Raw genomic sequence first — 26,128 nt, 5'->3', positions numbered from 1 at the left:
TCAAGATTGGTGGGATGAATTGGAACACAGACTGCGAGCCAGGCCTAATCGCCCAACCTCACTAATAATCTTGTGGCTGAATGGAAGCAAGTCCCGCAGCAATGTTCCAACATCTAGTGGAAAGCCTTCCCAGAAGAGTGGATGCTGTTATAGCAGCAAAGAGGGGACCAACTCTATATTAATGCCCATGATTTTGTAATGAGATGTTCGACAAGCAGGTGTCCACATACTTTTGGTCATGTAGTGTATGTTGAAATCAGATTTGATTTACTAGGGGTGTGATGAATGACACTACAGGAGTTAGTCATAGCATTTTACTGTGTCACTGATCGTTTAAGTATAGCGTCCTTACTGGTGCTCGATCTCAGATCCTCTGCTTCGCAAACACACGTGACGTCTTAGTTAATTGTGAAGTAGGATAGGTACACATTCATAATATTTTACCGTTAAATATGCCTCGTATCAAATTTCTTACAATCTACAAATGGTCTATAAGAAATGTCAAAACAGTAAGTCCTTCAAGAAATAAGTATGTTTTTAATCAAATTTAACATCCACAATGCCAGAAGGAGGAAACTGGGAACAAAACAACTATTGAAAACATCTACCACACAGGCACCAGTTAAACTGTCAGAAAGACATGCAGTACACGTTACACTACACAATATAAGGTACCAAGAGAGAGATGTTTGAAGCCTATGAGGGTCAGTGCCCAGGTTAAGTATTTGCCTTATATTGTGTGTCTGGCAGTCTTTCTCTGTGAGTAGTACCTGTGCCAGTGTTTTACTGTCTAAAGTAATGGGCTTCTCCCTCTGTGCTCCCTTGTTCCAGTGGGATGTAGTCTGGGGTGGTTCACCAGACAAACGCAGCCCTCTCCCTCAGCATGCGCACACCAAAGCGCTGCCACTCCCTCTGGTGGATCCACATCTCCTGGGTGGTGTCCAGGCAGGCAAGCACCGCTCCTCCCTTCCACGAGATCAGGCGAGGGTCCATGTCCTGGAAAACACAGCCATTAAAACACCTCTGCTTGGAGCGTCACACAAACTCCTGCAAGATTGCATTTTATACCCACTGTGTTAGACTAGATATAAACACCTGGTCTTCTGCATACCTCAAGACCAAGTTAGTCCACTGTAAAGAAGCCAGTGTACGTAGAAGCCAGTGTACCTTGGGTCGTGTGATGACCTCCACGCTCTCCACCACCCTGCGGAAGGAGGGGGGCATCTTGTTGAGGATGCGGTGCTGCAGGAACTCCTGGGCCCTGTGAAACAGCAGGCCTCCCCCCACCACCAGGATAGAGCTGTACATCTTCCTCTTGGTCTCGTCAGATGCTGGGCACAAACAAAATACACACAAAACCTAACATTCCCCTATCAAAACATCCAACATTTGGAAACCACTGCTTAGAATTCACAATTTACCCTCACTTCATAACAGAATAATGAATATCATGTCCAATAATGTTTTATCAATATCTTATGTTTATTATTTAGTGTATATTACCTCGTGTTTATGGTAGAATAAAACAAGATACTGTATTATAGGACAGAGTTTTGAAGCAGGTTATTTTGCTTACCACAGCAATCGATGCTGTGCAGGATGGCTTTGTCCAAGCCTAGCGCTTTGCCCTCAAACTGGGTCATGGCAGTCTTCCTGGAGAGGAGTGCTGAGGGAGGCTCCTCCATCTCTGCTCCCCCCATCAGGCAGTCGTTCTGGGAGTGTCCCAGCTCCACATCCTGGCCATGGGCACCACCTCCACGTTCTGAGGGGTCCCCACCCTGGCTGCTCAACTCCCCCTCGAACCCAGGCGGCTTGGGAAGGGATTTACGCTCTGCTGAGGCTTTAGAGGACTGAGCATAATAATGGGAGAGGGAGGATGAGATGGAAAGAGGAGGAAAAGGGAGAGATGGAAACAGAGAGAGGGAGTATCAGCCAATCAGATAGTTCTAATAGGATGGAGTCAGGTGTTCCTAGACTACCTGGTCCTGCTTGCTCTGGGTTCCTAGTAGGTAGTGTTCATCATGTGGGTCCTCTGGGTCACCCTGAGATCTGTGCTGCAAGGAGGTCATCTTCTGGCCCACTATCCCAAATGTGGTGGGGTAGAACAGGGCCATAGGAGCCTGAGGTACACAAACAACACATTGTGAGAGCATTTATTATGTCATATTTATTAGTCATTATAGCATAGTCATTATAGGGCTTCAAAACCACAATCATCATCCGCTTTACCACTGACAGCCCTTCCCTGACTGGGTGTGTAGACATGAAAATAAAGGAGAGCCGCACACTCTAAGAGCTCAGATGCAAAAATGTAATGTCCAACGTTTCGACAGGCAAGCTGTCTTCATCAGGGTATAATCACAAACACTGCAGGGTGACTCGTTTTATATAGTGTCAAAAGACACACAGGTGTCTGTAATCATGGCCAAGTACAGCATAATATCATTGGTTAATTCTCAAATATTAAAATGACATACAAAGAACATACAAAAAACAAAATGGCTAGCATACGATCATAGATTCAATTTAGACTACATAAGCCTACAAACAATTACAATGGCAAAGTCACAATAGTCACAAGAATGGCTTCAGATCAAAGTCTACGCTGAGACCGAAGGGAGCAAGGGTCTTTAAATTAAAGATCCAGGCAGCCTCTCGTTTTAACAATAAATTATCGAGGTCACCCCCTCTCCTAGGGAGGGTGACATGTTCGATGCCAATATAACGTAGAGACGAAATCGAGGGGTTTGCTTCCAAAAAGTGGGCTGCAACTTTTTCAAGGTCAGTCTCGCAAAAATAAGCATTCTTGCGTTCTAACTACCCACTATTCAAAGTGCTCTGAACAAATTAAGGGAATCGTTCACAAACATTGGCACATTCTAAAATGCGATGATAGTCTCGGTAATGTGTTTTCGGACCTTCCCTTGGTCGTATTCTCGCGGGGCAGAAATCTCATTTACCACCCCAAGATCCCTGAACAACGTCTATTTGCGCCCCTACTGGATGGAAACTACAAGTGTAATGGCTGCTCAATGCAATGGCACTTATAAATGTTGATCCTTCAAACACCTCCAAACAGGGAAACAGATCCCAATCAAAGGTGTTATTACGTGCTCCACTAGGGCAGTTACTTATCTTATAACTTGTCCTTGTGGTAAAAATTATGTGGGTAAAACAAAGCGCAAATTAAAAGTACGAATCTCAGAGCATCGTAGCACCATTAGGTGCTTGGGAAGCGACTTACCCACTTTTTAGAAGCAAACCCCTCGATTTCGTCTCTACGTTATATTGGCATCGAACATGTCACCCTCCCTAGGAGAGGGGCTGACCTTGATAATTTATTGTTAAAACAAGAGGCTGCCTGGATCTTTAATTTAAAGACCCTTGCTCCCTTCGGTCTCAACGTAGACTTTGATCTGAAGCCATTCTTGTGACTATTGTGACTTTGCCATTGTAATTGTTTGTAGGCTTATGTAGTCTAAATTGAATCTATGATCGTATGCTAGCCATTTGTTTTTTGTATGTCATTTTAATATTTGAGAATTAACCAATGATATTAGGCCATACTTGGCCATGATTACAGACACCTGTGTGTCTTTTGACACTATATAAAACGAGTCACCCTGCAGTGTTTGTGATTATACCCTGATGAAGACAGCTTGCCTGTCGAAACGTTGGACATTACATTTTTGCATCTGAGCTCTTAGAGTGTGCGGCTCTCCTTTATTTTCAAGTTTCCCACTCCGCTAGCCAGCACCTCGCCTAAATAGGTGTGCGTTTCTTTTTCCTCTAGATGGGTGTGTATACATACCTGCAGTTTCTCATCCCCAAGTCGAACCTGGTAAAGAAGTGCAGGGGACTCTGGGAAACGGGTGCGGAACTCGTGGTCTTGAAGCCCAGAGATGTCCTGGAGAAAAAGGGGAAAGAGCTGAGCATGTAGAAAAGGGGTATCTATCACCTTTTATTCCTACGTCCCCCTTCTTCAGTAACACACCTTATTCAGCTATGGCCTTATAGCCCAGACGGAAGACCATGATTCATTAGTTGGCCATTTGAAACTGGCATGTTGTGATGGAATGATATAAAAGCCAGGACCATACAGTTCGCACTTCAAGACCAGGGTTGGAGAGTCCTTACGTTGAAAAGTGCACCAGGAACTTAGTTACTAGGGCACACCATAGCAGAAACGAAATCAAATTTATTTGTCACATGCGCCGAATACAACAGGTGTAGACCTTACAGTGAAATGCTTACTTACAAGCCCTTAACCAACGATGCAGTTAAGAAAATACCTAAAAAAGAATCGATAAGAAAATAATTAAAGAGCAGCAGTAAATAACAATAGCGGGGGTATATACAGGGTGTACCGGTACAGAGTCAATGTGTCAATGTGCGGGGGCACCGGTGTCGAGATAATTGAGATATGTACATGCAGGTAGGTTTGTTTAAGTGGCTATGCATAGAAAATAAATAGAGAGTAGAAGCAGGGTGGGTGCAAATAGTCTGGGTAGCCATTTGAGTAGCTGTTCGGGAGTGTTATGGCTTGGGGTAGAAGCTGTTTAGAAGCCTTTTGGACCTAGACTTGGCGCTCTGGTACCACTTCCTGTGCGGTAGCAGAGAGAAAAGTCTATGACTAGGGTGGCTGGAGTCTTTGACGATTTTTAGGGCCTTCCTCTGACACCGCCTGGTATAGAGGTCCTGGATGGCAGGAAGCTTGGCCCTGGTGACGTACTGGGCCGTACGCACCGAGCAGTTGCCATACCAGGCAGTGATACAACCCATCAGGATGCTCTCAATGGTGCAGCTGTAGAACCTTTTGGGGATCTCAGGATCATGCCAAATCTTTTCAGTCTCCTGAGAGGGAATAGGTTTTGTTGTGCCCCCTTCACGACTGTCTTGGTGTGCTTGGACCATGTTAGTTTGTTGGTGATGTGGACGCTCAACCTGCTCCACTACAGCCCCGTCGATGAGAATGGGGGCGTGCTCAGTCCTCTTTTTCCCTGTAGTCCACAATCAACTCCTTTGTCTTGCGCCACATGATCAGATCTCTGACCTCCTCCCTATAGGCTGTCTCATCGTTGTTGGTGATCAGGCCAACCACTGTTGTGTCATCAGCAAACTTAATGATGGTGTTGGAGTTGTGCCTGGCCGTGCAGTCATGAGTGAACAGGATGTACTGCAGGGGAATGAGCACGCACCCCTGAGGGGCCCCCGTGTTGAGGATCAGTGTGGCGGATGTGTTGTTACCTACCCTTACTACCTGGGGGCAGCCCGTCAGGAAGTCCAGGATCCAGTTGCAGAGGGAGCTGTTTAGTCCCAGGGTCCTTAGCTTAGTGAAGAGCTTTGAGGGCACTATGGTGTTGAACACTGAGCTGTAGTCAATGAATAGCATTCTCACATAGGTGTTCCTTTTGTCCAGGTGGGAAAGGGCAGTGTGGAGTGCAATAGAGATTGCATCATCTGTGGATCTGTCGTGGCAGTATGCAAATTGGAGTGGGTCTAGGGTTTCTGGGATAATGGTGTTGATGTGAACCATGACCAGTCTTTCAAAGCATTTCTTGGCTACAGACGTGAGTGCTACGGGTCGGTAGTCATTTAGGCAGGTTGCCTTAGTGTTCTTGGACACAGGGACTATGGTGGTCTGCTTGAAACATGTTGGTATTACAGACTCAGACAGGGAGAGGTTGAAAATGTCAGTGAAGATACTTGCTTGGTCAGCGAATGCTCGGAGTACACGTCCTGGTAATCCGTCTGGCCCAGCGGCCTTGTGAATGTTGACCTGTTTAAAGGTCTTACTCACATCGGCTGCGGAGAGCGTGATCACACAGTCATCCGGAACAGTTGATGCTCTCATGCATGTTTCAGCGTTACTTGCCTCGAAGCGAGCATAGAAGTTATTTAGCTCGTCTGGTAGGCTCGTGACACTGGGCAGCTCTCGGCTGTACCTCCCTTTGTAGTCTGCAATAGTTTGCAAGCCCTGCCACATCCGACGAGCGTAGTAGTACGATTCGGTCTTAGTCCTGTATTGACACTTTGCCTGTTTGATGGTTCGTCGGAGGGCATAAGCTTATAAGCTTCCGGGTTAGAGTCCCGCTCCTTGAAAGCGGCAGCTCTACCCTTTAGCTCAGTGCAAATGTTGCCTGTAATCCATGGATTCTGATTGGGGTATGTACGTACAGTCACTGTGGGGACATCGTCCTCTATGCACTTATTGATAAAGACAGTGACTGATGTGGTGTACTCCTCAATGCCATCGGAAGAATCCCGGAACATATCCCAGTCTGTGCTAGCAAAACAGTCCTGTAGTTTAGCATCTGCTTCATCTGACCACTTTTTTCTAGACCAAGTCACTGGTGCATCCTGCTTTAAATTTTGCTTGTAAGCAGGAATCAGGAGGATAGAGTTATGGTCAGATTTGCCAAATGGAGGGCGAGGGAGAGTTTTGTACACGTCTCTGTGTGTCAAGTAGAGGTGGTCTAGAATTGTTTTACCTCTGGTTGCACATTTAACATGTTGATAGAAATTCGGTAAACATAACTGTTTCTTACAATGGAGAAGTTAAAGAAGCTCCTCCCTATTTCAGGCTGTTTTCTTCCAATTGATGCCTTATGAATATGATGTTTAAGTACCTGGTCAAGGTGGCAGAAGGTCTCTTTGAGCTGCTGCAGCAGGATGCAGTCCACCCTGTTGGAGAGCTGACACTCCCTGTAGGGGAAGCCTGCCCTCTGCAGGAGCCAGAAGAAACAGCGGGTGACATCAGCGCCCCCGTATGCCAGACACAGCCTGCAGGAGGACAGACATGTACAGTCGTGGCCAAAAGTTTTGAGAATGACACAAATATTAATTTCCACAAAGTCTGCTGCCTCAGTGTCTTTAGATATTTTTGTCAGATGTTACTATGGAATACTGAAGTATAATTACAAGCATTTCATAAGTGTCAACGGCTTTTATTGACAATTACATGAAGTTGATGCAAAGAGTCAATATTTGCAGTGTTGACCCTTCTTTTTCAAGACCTCTGCAATCCGCCCTGGCATGCTGTCAATTACCTTCTGGGCCACATCCTGACTGATGGCAGCCCATTCTTGCATAATCAATGCTTGGAGTTGTCAGAATTTGTGGGGTTGTGTTTGTCCACCCGCCTCTTGAGGATTGACCACAAGTTCGCAATGTTATTAAGGTCTGGGGAGTTTCCTGGCCATGGACCCAAAATATTGATGTTTTGTTCCCCGAGCCACTTAGTTATCCATTTTGCCTTATGACAAGGTGCTCCATCATGCTGGAAAAGGCATTTCGTCACCAAACTGTTCCTGGATGGTTGGGAGAAGTTGCTCTCAGAGGATGTGTTGGTACCACTCTTTATTCATGGCTGTGTTCTTAGGCAAAACTGTGAGTGAGACCACTCCCTTGGCTGAGAAGCAACCCCACACATGAATGGTCTCAGGATGCTTTACTGTTGGCATGACACAGGACTGATGGTAGCGCTCACCTTGTCTTCTCTGGACAAGCTTTCGGAAAGGGGATTCATCAGAAAAAATTACTTTACCCCAGTCCTCAGCAGTCCAATCCCTGTACCTTTTGCAGAATATCAGTCTGTCCCTGATGTTTTTTCTGGAGAGAAGTGGCTTCTTTGCTGCCCTTCTTGACACCAGGCCATCCTCCAAAAGTCTTCGCCTCACTGTGCGTACAGATGCACTCACACCTGCCTGCTGCCATTCCTGAGCAAGCACTGTACTGGTGGTGCCCCGATCCCACAGCTGAATCAACTTTAGGAGACGGTCCTGGCGCTTGCTGGACTTTCTTGGGCGCTCTGAAGCCTTCTTCACAACAATTGAACTGCGCTCCTTGAAGTTCTTGATGATCCGATAAATGGCTGATTTAGGTGCAACCTTACTGGCAGCAATATCCTTGCCTGTGAAGCCCTTTTTGTGCAAAGCAATGATGACGGCACGTGTTTCCTTGGAGGTAACCATGATCGACAGAGGAAGAACAATGATTCCAAGCACCACCCTCCTTTTGAAGCTTCCAGTCTGTTATTCGAACTCAATCAGCATGACAGAGTGATCTCCAGCTTTGTCCTCGACAACACTCACACCTGTGTTAACGAGAGAATCACTGACATGATGTCAGCTGGTCCTTTTTTGGCAGGGCTGAAATGCAGTGGAAATGTTTTGGGGGGGATTCAGTTCATTTGCATGGCAAAGAGGGACTTTGCAATTAAGTGCAATTCATCTGATCACTCTTCATAACATTCTGGAGTATATGCAAATTGCCATCATATAAACTGAGGCAGCAGACTTTGTGAAAATTTATATTTGTGTCATTCTCAAAACTTTTGGCCACGACTGTACACAGAGCATCTTTATTACCAGACTGATAAGTTACAGATACATTTTTTACTTCCGATACACACCTACTGTGCACCCTTCAATTCCCCAGTGGAAAGTTCAAACCTAGTGTGTACACTTCAGTTCAAAACCTTCACAGACAACCAGGGAGGGAGTGCACACTTCTACTCAAATCAAATTTTATTGGTCACATACACGTGTTTAGCAGATGTTATTGCGGGTGTAGCGAAATGCTTGTGCTTCTAGCTCCGACAGTACAGTAATATCTAACAGTTTCACAACATATTCCCAAAATATACAAATCTAAGTAAGGAATGTATTAAGAATATATATATACATATATGTCAGAGTGGCATTGGACTAAGATACAGTGGCATAGTATAGAGTATAGAGGTCGAACGATTAATCGGAATGGCCGATTAATTAGGGCCGATTTCAAGTTTTCATAACAACCGGTAATCGGTATTTCTGGCCACCGATTTGCCGATTTAAAAAACAAAAAAAATATTTATTTTTTTAACTAGGCAAGTAACACATTCTTATTTTCAATGACGGCCTAGGAACGGTGGGTTAACTGCCTTGTTCAAGGGCAGAACCACAGATTTTTACCTTGTCAGCTTGGGGATTCAATCTTGCAACCTTACTGTTAACTAGTCCAACGCTCTAACCACCTGCTTTACATTGCACTCCACGAGGAGCCTGCCTGTTACGCGAATGCAGTAAGAAGCCAAGGTAAGTTGCTAGCTAGCATTAAACTTATCTTATAAAAAACAATCAATCATAATCACTAGTTAACTACACATGGTTGATGATGTTACTAGTTTGTCTAGCCTGTCCTGCGTTGCATATAATCGATGCGGTGCGCATTCGCGAAAAAGGACTGTCGTTGCCCCAACGTGTACCTAACCATAAACATCAGTCTTTCTTAAAATCAATACACAAGTATATATTTTTAAACCTGCATATTTAGTTAATATTGCCTGCTAACATGAATTTCTTTTAACTAGGGAAAATGTGTCACCTCTGCAACAGAGTCAGGGTATATGCAGCAGTTTGGGCCGCCTGGCTCGTTGCGAACTAATTTGCCAGAATTTTACGTAATTATGACATAACATTGAAGGTTGTGCAATGTAACAGGAATATTTAGACTTAGGGATGCCACCCGTTAGATAAAATACGGAACGGTTCCGTATTTCACTGAAAAAATAAACGTTTTGTTTTCGAGATGATAGTTTCCAGATTCGACCATATTAATGACCTAAGGCTCGTATTTCTGTGTGTTTATTATATTATAATTAAGTCTATGATTTGATATTTAATAGAGCAGTCTGACTGAGCGGTGGTAGGCACCAGCAGGCTCGTAAGCATTCATTCAAACAGCACTTTCGTGCGTTTTGCCAGCAGCCCTTGGCAATTCTTCAAGCATTGCGCTGTTTATGACTTCAAGCCTATCAACTCCCAAAATTAGGCTGGTGTAACCGATGTGAAATGGCTAGCTAGTTAGCCGGGTGCGCGCTAATAGCGTTTCAAACGTCACTCGCTCTGAGACTTGGAGTAGTTGTTCCCCTTGCTCTGCATGGGTAACGCTGCATCGAGGGTGGCTGTTGTGGATGTGTTCCTGGTTTGAGCCCAGGTAGGAGCGAGGAGAGGGACGGAAGCTATACTGTTACACTGGCAATACTAAAGTGCCTATAAGAACATCCAATAGTCAAAGGTATATGAAATACAAATCGTATTGAGAGAAATAGTCCTATAATAACTACAACCTAAAACTTCTTACCTGGGAATATTGAAGACTCATGTTAAAAGGAACCACCAGCTTTCATATGTTCTCATGTTCTGAGCAAGGAACTTAAACGTTAGCTTTTTTACATGGCACATATTGCACTTTTACTTTCTTCTCCAACACTTTGTTTTTGCATTATTAAAACCAAATTGAACATGTTTCATTATTTATTTGAAGCTAAATTGATAGTATTTATGTATTAAGTTAAAATAAGTGTTCATTCAGTATTGTTGTAATTGTCATTATTACAAATAAATAAATAAAATAAAGTAATAAATAAATAATAATCGGCCGATTAATTGGCATCAGCTTTTTTGGTCCTCCAATAATTGGTATCGGCTTTGAAAAATCATAATCGGTCGACCTCTAATAGAGTACAATATATACATGAGATGCAGGATGCCATATACACACCTGGAGTTGCGGTGAGACACCCCGTCCTCCACACAACACAGACTGGTCTTCTGGTCGCCCACGTCCACCACACAGGCACTGCTCAGGCCACTGCCGAAGGTAGCGCACACAGACTCCTGGTGGACTACGATCGCTGCAGACCAAGGAGTGACAATCAAGTTTCAATGTCACATACACAAGTACAAGTACAGCTAAATGCATTTCTGGCCAGCTCTAAACCCAACAATGCAATAATCAATAACAATGCTATACTAAACATAACAATGTAGAACACAAACACAAGAAATATGAATAAAAATAACAAAAAAAAGAAAGTAAGCAAGCACATTATATACAGGATCAGTTCCAGTACCATATTTACTAGGGGTGTGCCAAGTAGCCAGACAAAACAAGTATCCTAACAGATATGGGCAAATTTCTGGATAAAATTATGGTCCAAGTATTTTTTGTAATGATACATGATGTGAAAAATACATATTTTCTAGTGCCAGAACACATCTTTCTCATGTCAGTCAGTAATGTGAGAGGTTCTACGTGGTCTAAATAACTCCACTGGCTGTCTTTAAAGAGAAGGGCGGGCTGTACTTGATCCTGCTGCTCTGATTGGATAAGAGTGAAGCTGTATTTCTCCATCCACTCGGTTCATAATTTCACCAGATCAATTTTCCTTGCATGTTTTTGGTCTGATCATTCAGATTGCTGCTGCCTGGCTACTACTATGATAAATCACATTGCAATGCATAATATCTAACAAGCAAGCAAGGGTATGGAGAAAAACAATTAAACGCTGATGCGCATTCTGACTGAGTAACAGCAAACGTGGCTGCCTGTTGCAAGTTGAGGACACACAGACACACCTCTCTGCCCGCTGCTCCTAATCTGCAGCTTTTTTTACAGTGAGAACGTGCAGGGAGGTACATTGAACATGCAGGGAGGTACATTGAACGTGCAGGGAGGTACATTGCCAACATCTACTTAACACTTCATTTTTTTCAGATCACGAGTATCATCCGATCCGACTATTAAATGTCAACTTACGGATATGAGTGTGATAGAAGTAAATATGTATTTATTTTACCTTTATTTAACTAGGCAAGTCAGTTAAGAACAAATTCTTATTTTCAATGACGGCCTAGGTGGGTTAACAAATCTGTCGTTCAGGGGCAGAACGACAGATTTGTACCTTGTCAGCTCAGGGATTCGATCTTGCAACCTTTCGGTTACTAGTCCAACGCTCTAACCACTAGGCTACGCTGCCGCCCCAAAGGTAAAGGTGACTAGGCATCAGGATATATGATAAACAGCAGCGTATATGATGATTGAATTTGACTGGGTGTGTGTAAAGTCAGTATAAATGTATGTGCATATTATGTGTGTGAGCAAATTATGAAGTGAGTGTTTGTATGTGTGAAGGGCCCTGTAAGTGTGCATAGACAGTGCAACAACAAAAAAACATGAATAATACAAGGGTGAACTCAGGTAGTCCGTGTAGCCATTTAGTGTGTATTGTACCTGAAAAGCCCATGTTGAGCAGCAGCATGTTGACCAGTTCCTTGATGTGATGCCTGTTATAGATGTCAGGGACTAAAAGGATACATCTGTAATACTGCCAACCCAACAAACAAGAGGAGATTAGATCAGAATACAGAATAAAACTGACAGCTGATCACAACATTGTCTCTGCTACATGTTATGAGTTGTTAGGTTTAGTCAGGTAAAAAAAAAGTATTTACAGTACCAGTCAAAAGTTTGGACACCTACTCATTCAAGGGTTTTTCTTTAATTTTACTATTTTCTACATTGTAGAATAATAGTGAAGACATCAAATCTATGAAATAACACATGGAATCATGTAGTAACCAAATCAAAATATATTTTATATTTGAGATTCTTCACAGTAGCCACCCTTTGCCTTGATGGCAGCTTTGCACACTTTTGGCATTCTCTCAACCAGCTTCATGAGGTAGTCACCTGGAATGATTTAAATTAACAGGTGTGCCTTGTTCAAAGTTCATTTGTGGAATTTCTTTCCTTCTTAATGCATTTGAGCCAATCAGTTTTGTTGTGACAAGGTTGGGGTGGTATACAGAAGATTGCCATATTTATGGCAAGAACAGCTCAAATAAGCAAAGAGAAACAATATTCCATCATTACTTTAAGACATGAAGGTCAGTCAATCCAGAACATTTCAATAACTTTGAACGTTTCTTCAAGCGCAGCCGCAAAAACCATCAAGCACTATGAGGAAACTGGCTCTCATGATAGGGATATTGGTATAAATGGTTACAATGTGTATCACACTGATCGAGTTAAGAAAGGTGGGGGTGTGGCTATACATGTGAAGAATAAATTCCTTGTGAATGTGGCAATGTCTGAAACTATTTGTAAACAGTTGGAATTTCTTGCTTTGAATCTTGAGATTTCAAAGGGTCTCTCTATAACTGTGATTGGCTGTTATAGACCCCCCTCTGCTCTCTGTATAACTGTGATTGGCTGTAGACCCCCTCTGCTCTCGGTGATGCATTTTCTTCTCTGATGCACCTCATGTCTAAACTTCTTTACAGTGAAATGATCTTGATTGGTGATCTCAACTGGTGTTGGTTAAAGCCGGTGTCTGATGATTTATAAATGTTTTGTAATTCTATGAATCTTACCCAGTTGATTAACTCACTCACCCACCCACCCAAATCTCCAGAGAAATCTACCCTGATTGATTTTATATTGACAAATGTTCCACATAAATATTCTGTGGTTGGTGTTTTTTGTAATGATTTAAGTGACCATTGCGCTGTTGTTGCTTTTAGAAATCCTAAAGTTCCTAAGACAAACCCATGCTTTATTCGTAAGAGACATTTTAAGAGTTTAATAAGCCGGCTTTCTTTCGTGATTTGTTTTATTTTGACTGGAGCAAGATTGAGCTTATTCCTGTGGAAACCGCCTGGAAATTCTTTCATGATGTTTTCTTCCAAATAGGAAGCAAACATGCCCCATTCCACAGGTTCAGGGTTAAAGGGCGGGATAATCCATGGTTTTCTTCTGAGCTGTCTTGTATTATTCACAAACATAATCTAGCCTGGGCTAAAACAAGGAAAACATGTTCTGATGCTGATTAGCTTATTTTTGGGCAGCTACAAAACAAGTGTTATTTTCTTCTCAGGAAGGCCAAATCTGAATATTTTATGTCTGTTACCACTGATAGCCTTCTAAAACTTTCTAGGGTCATTCAGGTTATTAGGTCTATGTCTGGTAATGGTAATGTTAATGAATTACCGTCATGTGTATTGAAGGACTCAGTTGCTGTATATGACAAAACTGAAATGCTGAATTGTTTCAATGCGCACTTTGTATCATCTGGTAGGCTGTTTGATTCAGTATCCTCTGTCTCTGTACAACCCTGTGTGGATGAACCAGTGAGAGCTGGTCAAACTATTAGCTTTTCGCCATTCTCAGTGCAGGAGGTACATAAAGCCCTGAAATAATTAGATCAGAGAAAGCTTGCAGGCCCTGATCTTTTGGATCCCTGCTTTTTTTAAACTGGCAGCTGATTTCATAGCTGAACCACTTACATATCTGTTCAATTTAACTCTGGAATGTAATGAAATTCCAAAGATCTAGAAATCAGCATTTGTCCTACCACTTTTAAAAGGGGAAGATCAACTCTTAAATAATTATAGGTCAATCTCAAAGCGGTCACCCCTGGTGAAAATACATGATTTTATCAATGTATCAATCGGGCTTCAAGAAGAAGCATAGCACAATTACAGCAGCCATGGAAGTTTTAAATGATATCACTGAAGCCCTTGACAAAAAACAGCACTGTCTCACTTTTTATTGATCTCTAAGGCTTTTGATACAGTTGATCATGCTATACTGAGGCAGAGATTGTCGAGCGTTGGTCTTTCGGCGCATGCAGTTGCATGGTTTGCTAACTATCTGTATGATAGAACTCAGTGCAGTCAATTTGATGGGCTCATGTCTGTTAAATTGTCTGTCTGTAATGGTGTGCCCCAGGGCTCTGTACTTGGTCCCCTCTTATTCACTATTAATATAAATAATTTAGACAAAAATTTGCAAAATGAGGAAGTTCTCTTTTATACTGATGATACTGTTATTTATTGTTGTGCTTCGTCTTTCACAAAAGATTTCCAGAAGTTGCAAACTGCTTTTTATACTGTTCAATTGAAGCTTATCCTCACGCCTTACAAAATAATTTTAAACTGGAAGAACTTGTCCCGATTGGTGTTTTTAAATCATTGAAGGATTTTGAGGCCGATTCCCTGACCTGTCAATGTTTTTAATTTGCCGTTTTATGATTTTGTTATACTCATGTGAATGATGTGTTTTTTTTTTACTAGATTACCTGTAGTTTTTCTTGTTTCTTGTAATGACTTAGTGCTGCCTATCTTGGCCAGGATGCTCTTGAAAAAGAGATTTCAAATCTCAAATGAGCCCTTCCTGGTTAAATAAAGGTAAAAAAATCAAATAAAATGAGGACCGCCATAGGAAAGGAAGACCCAGAGTTACCTCTGCTGCAGAGGATAAGTTCATTACAGTTACCAGCCTCAGATTGCAGCCCAAATAAATGCTTCACAGAGTTCAAGTAACAGACATCTCAACATCAACCGTTCAGAGGACACCGCGTGAATCAGGCCTTCCTGGTTAAATTATGGCAAAGAAACCACTACTAAAGGACACCAATAATAAGAAGAGACTTGCCTGGGCCAGAAACACGAGCAATGGACATCAGACCGGTGGAAATCTGTCCTTTGGTTCCAACCGCCGTGTCTTTGTGAGACGCAGAGTAAGTGAACGGATGATCTCTGCATGTGTGGTTCCCACCATGAAGCATGGAGGAGGTGTGATGGTGCTTTGCTGGTGACACTGTCAGTGATTTATTTAGAATTCATGGCACTCTTAACCAGCATGGCTACCACAGCATTCTGCAGCGATACGTCATCCAATCTGGTTTGTGCTTAGTGGTACTATCATTTGTTTTTCAACAGGAAAATGATCCAACACACCTCCAGGCTGTGTAAGGGCTATTTGATCAAGAAGGAGAGTGATGGGCTAAGTCAGATGACCTGGCTTCCACAATCACTCGACCTCAACCCAATTGAGATGGTTTGGGATGAGTTGGACCACAGAGTGAAGGAAAAGTAGCCAACAAGTGCTCAGCATATATGGGAACTCCTTCAAGACTGTTGGAAAAGCATTCCAGGTGAAGCTGGTTGAGAGAATGCCAAGAGTGTGCAAAGCTGTCTTCAAGGCAAAGGGTGGCTACTTTGAAGAATCTCAAATAAAAAACATATATTTTGATTTGTGTAACACGTTTATGGTGTTACTACATGATTCCATGTGTTATTTCATAGTTTTGATGTCGTCACTATTATTCTACAATGTAGAAAAAAAGTAAAAAATAAATAAAACCCTTGAATTAGTAGGTGTGTCCAAACTTTTGACTGGTAATATTCAGGCACTGTAGTGTGAAGTGAGCCAATTGTCTGTCCTGTACCTTGAGGTCTTTTAGGGGGATTTCCAGTTGTTTCTGGATGACGTGGCTCCAGATGGCCTCCAGATCGGCCAGGACAGCAGTCAGAGAACCCCCTACACCGCCGTGCACGTTGAGCTGCCCCCTGCTGATGGGCCAGTGCACGTTGTAACAATCAGTGGGGTTTACATACAATGCCTGCCATTAGGACAGAGGGGAGAGAAAACAAAGCGGGAGAGGAGGGAGAAATCAATGATTGACAAATCGACAAAGGACTTATATACTAAAAACTATTTCTGAAAGTGACCTGCATGCATTGTGTCCAGATGTGCTGTACTCCCTCACCTCCTCTCCCACCAGGTGCTCTGGATGGTGTGCTGTGTTGGTCCACTTCATCCTGGAGCTAGTATCCAGACCTGCTGGTCGAATCAGTCTGTTATAAGACCTGGCCTGCAAGACAACACACCCAAAAACACCATCAAACTGTTGTTCACGAGCTGCCGATAGGGTGACCACATTTAAAACACCCAAATGCGGGACAACAGGATGATTTTGGCAGGACAGTATAGCCTACATGAATACAAATGTCATAAATGCTCAAAATTTGTACCGACATATGTTGCTTATTGAATATCATTACAGAATATACATCCTCAAATTGCAATGTTTGCCCACACATATTGTCTCAAGATTTTTTTTTATTTTTAATACCCGTCAAATACCCAGTTAGGCATACATACTCTCAAAATAGGCCATCACTACCGTCAATCGTGAATGATGATAATTATAAAAATAAATCCTAAAAATAAATGACTACGGTGGTGTTTTGGTATAACAATAATGTTACACTAGGCTATTTTTTGGGGTTATATGGAACACTAATTCATTTGTATGTGATATTCCAGGGCATTGATTTAGCTTGTGTAACTTTCCTAAACCAGCACCATTGTGAAGTGTCGGAGCAACGTTCTGGCAGCACTACACCCCTGTTCCCGTTGCACCGAACAAGCTAACTGAAGCACACTTATCCTACTTTTTTGCCATGAGCAAAATTTGGTGACGCAGAAACAGCGCAGTGACTGTAAGAGACAGGTTGGAATGTCAGACTGAAATACGGAACAAATCTACCTTTTTTTGTAAATTAGTGGTGTTTGAATTTGTTGATAAAATGCGGGACATGGTTGTTTGTAGAACAAAATCTGGGACTGTCCCGCATAATCAGGGACATGTAGTCACCTGATCGTGCTGCAGAACAGACATACACACAGGCTACATATTTTTTGCACATACAACTACACACACCTGTTCAGCAGACACCGGCGTCCTCCGTACGCCATTGGACATCTTCTTTGACCAGATCGCCTGGTCAACCATTTTGAGACCATTCTGCCTCTGTTCATTACTCTCTGGTTTCTTTGTAGAGAGAGAGTACACATTGGAGGATTATAAGGGCGACAGTGTGCATTTGTGTGTGTTGGTAGGGGGTCAATTTCACACCATATGTATTGAATTCAAAATAAAATAAATCGTGAACATGAAAAATAAAGTTGAGAATGTAAACATATACTCAATACTCAACATCATTATCTCACCCGTCCTCAAAAATATGTTTACATTCTCAACTTTATTTTTCATGTTCACGATTTATTTTATTTTGAATTCAATACATATGGTGTGAAATTGACCCCCTACCAACACACACATATTCACACTGTCGTCCTTATAATACTCCAAAAACAAAACAATTAAAAGTAAAATGTACAGAATTGTAAACAAAAAATAAGACATCAAAAGCAAAACCCAAAAACGTGTAAGCAAATCACTTAAAAGCGAGAGCAAAACTATGACAAATGATTTTATAACGAATGCAAAAATCGTTTTCGGTTAAACTTTCCAAGCAACCAATACTATTGAATACATTTTAGCTACACTCTTGACTGCATGTACTACCTTTTCGTTACGCTACTCGTATCTTTCCTTTTGATGTCTGTTTCTTTGCTATCACTGCCAGTCTTTTCAATTGCGAGTTTTGGCATTATTTTTCCGTGAAGGGCGGGGTATAGAGGGACAGGTAGACAATAAGTCTCCATTGGTCCACTAGTTTTGGAGTGACGGTTCGTCTTAATCCAATCAATGAACATGATAAGTAGGCAATAGAAAAAAAGCCTGTCTAAGTAGACGGTCTGAGTAGAGGTAAAAAATACTGCCTGCAGTCCTGACGGATCATAAAGTCATATGGTTGACTGTAAGAATGTGCAGTAATGATGGTAAGAAATACTCTGGTGGTTATTGGAAATTAAATAACTCATTGTTATTGCATGATGACTTAAAAAATTTGATTAAGAATCTAATTTATGTTTACTGGAGTTTAGCTACATCTAATGCAGAATATGGGAAATATTGGGAACTTCTGAAATGTAAAATCCGCTCAGCCTGTATTACTTATGGAAAACGGCTTGCTTTAAGAAGGAGAAGTGAGGTAGCTGAACTCTCTAAGACAATTGCGGATATCACAGAAATTGAGCATCTTGATCATAATGAGAAAGCTAAATTGAATGATTTACAGAATCAACTAGATACATTGTATGAGGAAAAGGCTAGAGGAGCTTTCATAAGATCCAGAAAACAATGGCTTGAAAAAGGTGAAAAGAACAGTAGATACTTTTTTAATTTGGAAAAGAGGAGAGGGGAACTCAACACACTTCGGAAATGTAAGATTAATGGGGTTACCACTGAGGATAGAGAGTTGTTAACAGACTTTACCACTAAGTTTTATGAGAATCTTTACTCCTTAGATAACAATTTGAGTGACTCTAAGGATCTCGTTGATTGTATAGAGAATGTTAATTCGGTTAGTGAAGAATTCAATCAGTCTTGTTGTCAAGATTTATCCATTATGGACATCCAGTACAGGGTTGCTCAGTTAAAAAATAACAAATCTCCAGGTTGTGATGGATTAACCTCTGAATTTTACAAAACCCTCTCTGAAGAAATAGCACCTTTTATACTTGAAACCTTTAAGGAGGCTATAAAGAAGGGAGAACTACCTGCCTCTCTGAAGCAAGGGGTTATTTCTCTTATACCTAAACCACACAAGGATCTCTTAAATATTGATAATCAGCGTCCAATCACACTCCTAAATAACGACTACAAAATTATAGCCTTAATCTTTGCAAAAAGGTTAAAGTCTTGCTTGAATGATCTGATTGATGAATGTCAATCAGGGTTTATGAAAGGGCGCCATATATCTAATAATCTGAAGCTGGTGTTAGACTTGGTTGAGTATTGTGATCTATTGGATGACTTCCCTGTTATCCTATTTTTGGATTTTCAGAAAGCATTTGATACAGTAAGTCACAATTTTATCTTTGATCGTCTTAAGCATTTGAAGTTTGGTAGTTTTGTTGTTGATGCTATTAGAACTCTGTATAATGGTGGCAATAGCTGTATCAAACTCTGTCATGGAACTTCCTCAAGGTTTAACATTTACAAAGGAATACGACAAGGTCTTCCTCCAATTTTATGCTCATTAGTTCATAAAAGTCCATTTGAAGGCATTACATTCCAGGCCAGAGAGATCAAGATATCCCAACTGGCGGCTGACACCTCACTTTTTTTGAAAAATGTGTCACAAGCTAGATTAGCATTGGATATCGTGAAGCAGTTCTCCAAAATCTCAGGTTTAGTATTAAATCTTTCCAAATGTGAGATGTTTGTTCTGAAAGGAGCTGTCAATCCAGCAGATTGTAACATCTCTGAAAAAGATACTGTAACCTACCTCAGTGTAAAGATCACCAAAAAATCTTAAGGCTGTGAATGACCTTAATTTGAACCCTGTAACTGAATCTGTCAACAACAAAAACATCCTCATGGTTAGGGAGGGATTTAAGTCTTAATGGAAGGGTGCTTTTATCCAAAGCTGAGGGGCTATCTTTTTTTCATCTATTGACATTCCCAAATCCACTTGCCGTACCTTAGATAGGCTATTGTACAACTTCATATGGAAAAACAAGCCACATAAGATAAAAAGAGATGTTATCACCAACAGGGTTTGTGATGGCGGTCTAAATGTATTAGACTTCACTCTCTTTATTCAGATATCAAAGGTTAACTGGATTAAAAGGTACATAAAAAAATACTCAGTTTCTGGAATATTATACCTCATTTTGTTTTTCAGAAGTTCGGAGGGATTAATTTTTTACTACAATGTCCATATATTGTGGGTAAACTTCCTGTGAAACTGGCAGCTTTTCACAAGCAGGCTTTAATGTGCTGGGCTTTGTTGTATAAACACTACTTTTCACCTCATAAATGTTTTATATGTAACAATGGGTCGATATTACATAGAAACAAGATGTTATTTTACCATTCTCGAAAAACATTGTCCTTGTCAGCCAATTAGTTAATATTCGTGGGAATCTATTTACGTGGAGAGAATTTATGGAAAGATACAACTTTGAGGTTTCAAGCAAGGAATATGACACTGTTATTAAAGCTATACCTAGTGGGATAAAAACTTTACTTCAGAATAATGCATATTTTGGAATATCTCTGATTGTAAGCGATATCCAGGTGAATGGCATAGGTCTACTAGATACGAAATTCAACAATCGTTTATTAAAGGATATTTCTACAGGAAGTCTATTCCCTCTGCGATATTGTGTTGGGCTTCATCGTTTGATGTAAACCGCCGCCGTGCTTGGCTCACTCCACACAAATGTATGGTGACCAATTAAGGAAAGGAGATCTCCTTTAAGATTATCCATAGATTCTATCCGTGTAATAGCTCGATTTCTAAATATATACCTGATGTTACCAGTGAATGCAGTTTTTGTGAACTACAAACTGAATCTATTGAACACTTATTATGTCATTGTTTATATAGTGAAGTGTTGTGGATTGATGTAAAACTATATCTTGGCCTCAAATTGCATACAACCATTGAAATTTCTAAGTTTGACATATTATTTTACTACACCGATTCCACAATTCAATGTGAGTATGTCATAAATCTATTTTATTAGGAAAAATGTTCATACACAAATCAAAATGTATGAAGAAAAAGCCCCTTTTCTTAATTTTTTTATTTGATTTGGAAAACTATTTAGAGTCATTAAAACGTATACAAAACAAAATGTCAAAAAAATGATTCGCTACACGTCTGTATTTGAATTGATATAATATAATGTGGATTCTTTTTTTTCTTTTTTTCTCATTTCTTTGTGGAATCCCTCTGGCTATTATGTTTTGCATGTTACAGTTAATAATAATAATAATATTATTAATATTATTATTATTATATTATTATTAACAAATAATAATAACAAAAATTAAACAAACATCAAATCATAAAAAATACAAACAAAAAAAGATAGCAAAGCAACAGACATAGAAAGAAATGTACGAGTAGCTTAACCAAAATGTAGTACATGCGTAGGCAAAATGTATTCAATAGGATTAGTTGCTGGGAAAGTTGAACCTAAAACTATTTTTGCATTCGTTTTCAAATATTTTTTCTTTAATAATTGTCAGAGTTTTGCTCTCGCTTTAAAATGATTTGCTTACAAGTTTTTAGGTTTTGATTTTCACCCGTCCTCAAAAATATGTTTACATTCTCAACTTTATTTTTCATGTTCACGATTTATTGTATTTTGAATTCAATACATATGGCGTGAAATTGACCCCATATATGTTGGTCATTTTTGACTCACATTCAGGCCTTCTCTCACCAGCCATCCATCCTCATAACGGGTCTGGCACGTTTGTTTATGTCTGCGGGCTATGACGTGTGGGACAGTCGCAGGAAGCGTGTCGGTTGCTCTACCAATTCTCAACGTTTTCGATCCAGGGTGTAACACAACGATGAAGTTGCTCTGAATTTGCTGTGAAGGGAGATGTTTATGAAGACATATTGTGACCTTACAAGGAAGCAAACAGTACGGGGACTTCAAGACAGAATAACATCGGCATTGTAGTGTGTAATTGTGGGCTATTCTTTGGGTTCTGAAATCAGTTTTTTTATTTAAAAAAATGTGACGTCGGAGTTCCAGTCCGCCAGCTAGTAAGTAGTGCCCACTCAACGCCTTCGTAAATCGTTGAGTCGGCAAGCTACTAGCTAGCTAACATTAGCCCATGTGTAGCTGCCATAGCAGTCTTTGTGCAAACTAAACAACATTATTCCCATATAATTATTTTATATGTTCGTATTCGAATCTCATAAATCCTAGGCCCTTTTAACGTTGCTTTGCAACTTACTTCTTGAAGAGGCTCTGGGATAACCGGTGGCGCGATTGGTCTTTTGATACCACGCTGTTCCTTTTCTTTCTCTTTCTCCTTCTCTCGCTCCTTTTCCTTTTCTTTGCCGTTTTCTTGCTCTCTCTCCGCTTGTGTCATTGTGGAGTGTCGTGGGCAATAAAGGTAAAACCAAATCTGTTTCTACATTAGTAGCTACTAAAATAACATCAGTTTGCTGGACAACCATGACTATTCCCATTGTTTTAATTTGGTGGCCGACCATAAAACGTAACAGGAAAAAGATCGTCCAATATCTACACGTAGCACACCAGAGAAATAATTAATGTAGTGTATCGACCCTGGGTTTATAAGCGCGGAGGCGATAGCAGGCTGGACTTCGGGTTAGAAGGGCGAGGGTTCGAGACCTGCTCCCTTGCCTGTTTCATTACACTGGTGTCAGAAGTGGGATTATATATATAGTATTCTAAATGGTATACAAGTGTGGATATTTGCCTATTAGTTCCAGGCCGCCGGAGTCTGGTCTGGAGCTTGAAGTCACGAGTTCTGCTAGTGCGCAGCAGCCTACCGGTGCCAAAAGCTCTGTGGTCTGCCCTAGAAAGCTATGTAAATTAACAAAATGTATTTATGGCTGTAAAATTAGTTTATTATGATCAAGTTCGATCCCCACAGTGAATTATTTTAAAGTTCGCTACAAATCGAAATATTTAGGGTGTGTTTGTCTATCTACTCTGATTTCAGAGCATTCTTGTCTGAGAGTGTCAGATAACTGATGAATTTACAAATGCACAACACCAGTTGAATATGACCACGTCAGTAAACGTTGGCAAAAAAACGTAATTCAATTGTTAAATAAATAGATTCAAAATAAATACATTTTAGAAGTAAAATAAATGTATTTAGTAACTTCTTATGGCCCCTTTAATGCAACAATACTTCTTCTATCACAATATCTATTTTCCTCTTGTGCTAATGATGAGTTCACACAGCAGCTCATCCTCGTTATTAAAGTCCAGACTATCAAACCTAGAATAAACTGTAAATAGGTCAGACTCTGCAAATACAATGCAATGCTTCTTTTAATTGAACATTGGGCTCAATGTCGTTGGTTGGTAGTCCAGAGAGGGATTTGTTCCCTACAATTTGCGATCCTCTTCAGTCCCATTTTGGGTCACTTTGGGTCCACTATTTTACAGTTATGCTCAGTTCTGACACTCTCCCTACATATTAATCACTATATTTGCCACAACTTTATCATTCATGTACTTTTTATATTATGTATATCCTAATATGCACTTTTGTCTCCCTTCCAGAAAACACAAACCTTCCTACCTACCACAGCCATCCTACAGGACTTGAAACAACTACTAAGCCTCCACTCCAATCCCTCCATTCAAACCCCTAATGTGCCTCTGTATTCCTGTTGTTTCTCAGTGTAGTAAATATCCAATACTGAAACCCTTTTGATTTCATTGCATTCTCACTGATGCAGTACTACCCTGAACCAATGAAATAAAACTAAGTGTACTGAAGTTGTTGCTATACTGCTAAATCTGTTCAGTCATAATTACCAGTGCTACTTTGTTTGCAGCCACTAGTCATACGTGAATAATGTATTCTGTAAAAATAATTACAATACGTAATGCACTTGCTCTTCAGTAAAGTTCTGGCAATCTTATGTTGGAAACCATATTCAAGGAAACCTAGTTGCACATTACTTATGTAAATTATAACCTGTTTCTTGAACACCAGTAATTTTGTAGGACAAGAATGACTGTGTAAGCTTTAGACAATGTCTCTGTCACAAGTTCCCGGGTTACAACATCACCTGTGATGGTTAAATGTTCAGAGTAATTGGTATGGCACAGGCATAAAAAAAAATCAATGAACCCTTAGTGGGCTTCATCCATCTCTGGAGATCACACAGTGGAGATACTCTGATTGGTGTAAAATGTGTGGAAGAGATGATGACTAGTTGTAAGTTGCATATTTTAGTGGACTAACTATATACCCAAGTCCTCTTAAAATTTGACAAAGATACAAATTGTTGATCAAGCTAAATTATACAGTAAACCGGGTTGCTAGCGGGTTCACAATACTAGCTGCCATCATATTTCAAGCTTTCGATTAAGCACAGTGCTTGCCCGATCTGTCTCCCCTTTTCCCGGGCACGAAGGTTACATACAGTAGCAGCCTAAAGTTTAGACACATCCATTCATTGAAGGGATTTTCTTTATTTTTTATATTTTTCTAAATTGTGGAATAATAGTGAAAACATCAAAACTATGAAATAACACATGGAATCATGTAGGAATCAAAAAAGTGTTAAACAAATAAAATATATTTTAGATTCTTCAAAGTAGCCATCCTTTTCCTTGATGACAGCTCTGCAGACTCTTGGCATTCTCTCAACCAGCTTCACATGGAATGCTTTTCCAACAGTCTTGAAGGAGTTCCCACATATGCTGAGCACTTGTTGGCTGCTTTTCCTTCACTCTGCGGTCCAACTTATACCAAACCATCTCAATTGGGTTGAGGTTGGGTGATTGTGGAGGCCAGGTCATCTGATGCAGCACTCCATCACTCTCCTTCTTGGTCAAATAGCCCTTACACAGCCTGGAGGTCTGTTAGGTCATTGGAAAACAAATGATAGTCCCACTAAGCGCAAACCAGATTTGATGGCGTATCGCTGCAGAATGAAGTGGTAGCCATGCTGGTTAAGTGTGCCTTGAATTCTAAATAACTCACTGACAGTGTCACCAGCAAAGCACCATCACACCTCCTCCTCCATGCTTCATGGTGGGAACCACACATGCAGCGATCATCCGTTCACCTACTCTGTGTCTCACAAAGACACGGCGGTTGGAACCAATTTGAACTCATCAGACCAAATGACAGATTTCCACCGGTCAAATGTCCATTGCTCGTGTTTCTTGGCCCAAGCAAGTCTCTTCTTATTGGTGTCCTTTACTAGTGGTTTCTTTGCAGAAATTTGATCACGAAGGCCTAATTCATGCAGTCTCCTCTGAACAGTCGCTGTTGAGATGTGAATGTTACCTGAACTCTGTGAAGCATTTATTTGGGCTGCAACTTCTGAGGCTGGTAACTCTAGTGATCTTATCCTCTGCAGCAGAGGTAACTCTGGGTCTTCCTTTCCTGTGGCCGTCCTCATGAGAGCCAGTTTCATCATAGTTTTTGCAACTGCACTTGAAGAAACTTTCAAAGTTCTTGAGATTTTCCGCATTGACTGACCTTCATGTCTTAAAGTAATGATGGACTGTTGTTTCTCTTTGCTTATTTGAATGTTTCTTGGCACAATATGAACTTGGTCTTTTACCAAATAGGGCTATCTTCTGTATACCACCCCTACCTTGTCACAACACAACTGATTGGCTCAAATGCATTAAGAAGGAAAGAAATTCCTTTGTTGAAGCACCTTTGGCAGCGATTACAGCATCGAGTCTTCTTGGGTATGACGCTACAAGCTCGGCATACCTGTATTTGTTGAGTTTCTCCCATTCTTCTCTGCAGATCTTCTCAAGCTCTGTCAGATTGGATGGAGAGCGTCGCTGCACAGCTATTTTCAGGCCTCTCCAGAAATGTTCGATCGGGTTCCAGTCTGGGCCACTCAAGGACATTCAGAGACTTGTCCGAAAGCCAGTCCTGCGTTGTCTTGGCTGTGTGCTTAGGGTCATTGTCCTGTTGGAAGGTGAACCTTCACCCCAGTCTGAGGTCCTGAGCACTCTGGAGCAGGTTTTCATCATGGATCTCTCTGTACTTTGCTCGATTCTGACTTGTCTACCAGTCCCTGCAGCTGAAAAACATCCCCACAGCATGATG

At 41.0% G+C, this 26,128-nt stretch overlaps 1 protein-coding gene and 1 long non-coding RNA gene across 2 annotated transcripts; one reads left to right on the top strand and one right to left on the bottom strand.

Annotated features, from left to right (window-relative positions):
* Positions 1–514: 514 nt before the first annotated feature.
* Positions 515–22,465, bottom strand: actr8 (actin related protein 8). The gene is given in 13 exon segments (NM_001140158.1): positions 515–996; positions 1,168–1,331; positions 1,577–1,850; positions 1,980–2,120; positions 3,812–3,907; positions 6,630–6,783; positions 10,549–10,681; positions 12,061–12,154; positions 16,061–16,234; positions 16,382–16,486; positions 17,339–17,449; positions 21,748–21,918; positions 22,292–22,465. Coding segments are annotated over 13 exon segments (1,899 nt in total). The 5' UTR covers positions 22,430–22,465; the 3' UTR covers positions 515–852.
* On the top strand, positions 21,888–23,820 carry LOC106566683 (uncharacterized). Its single transcript, XR_001319925.3, has 2 exons — positions 21,888–22,097; positions 23,602–23,820. It is a non-coding gene; the product is annotated as an uncharacterized LOC106566683 (long non-coding RNA).
* The last annotated feature ends 2,308 nt before the right edge of the window (positions 23,821–26,128 follow it).

The sequence above is a fragment of the Salmo salar genome, chromosome 13 (genome assembly GCF_965601325.2).
Source record: "Salmo salar chromosome 13, fSalSal1, whole genome shotgun sequence".
Lineage (NCBI taxonomy): Eukaryota > Metazoa > Chordata > Actinopteri > Salmoniformes > Salmonidae > Salmo > Salmo salar.
The sequence above is the reverse complement of the archived record's forward strand: the minus strand, read 5'-3'. Positions and strand labels throughout refer to the sequence as shown.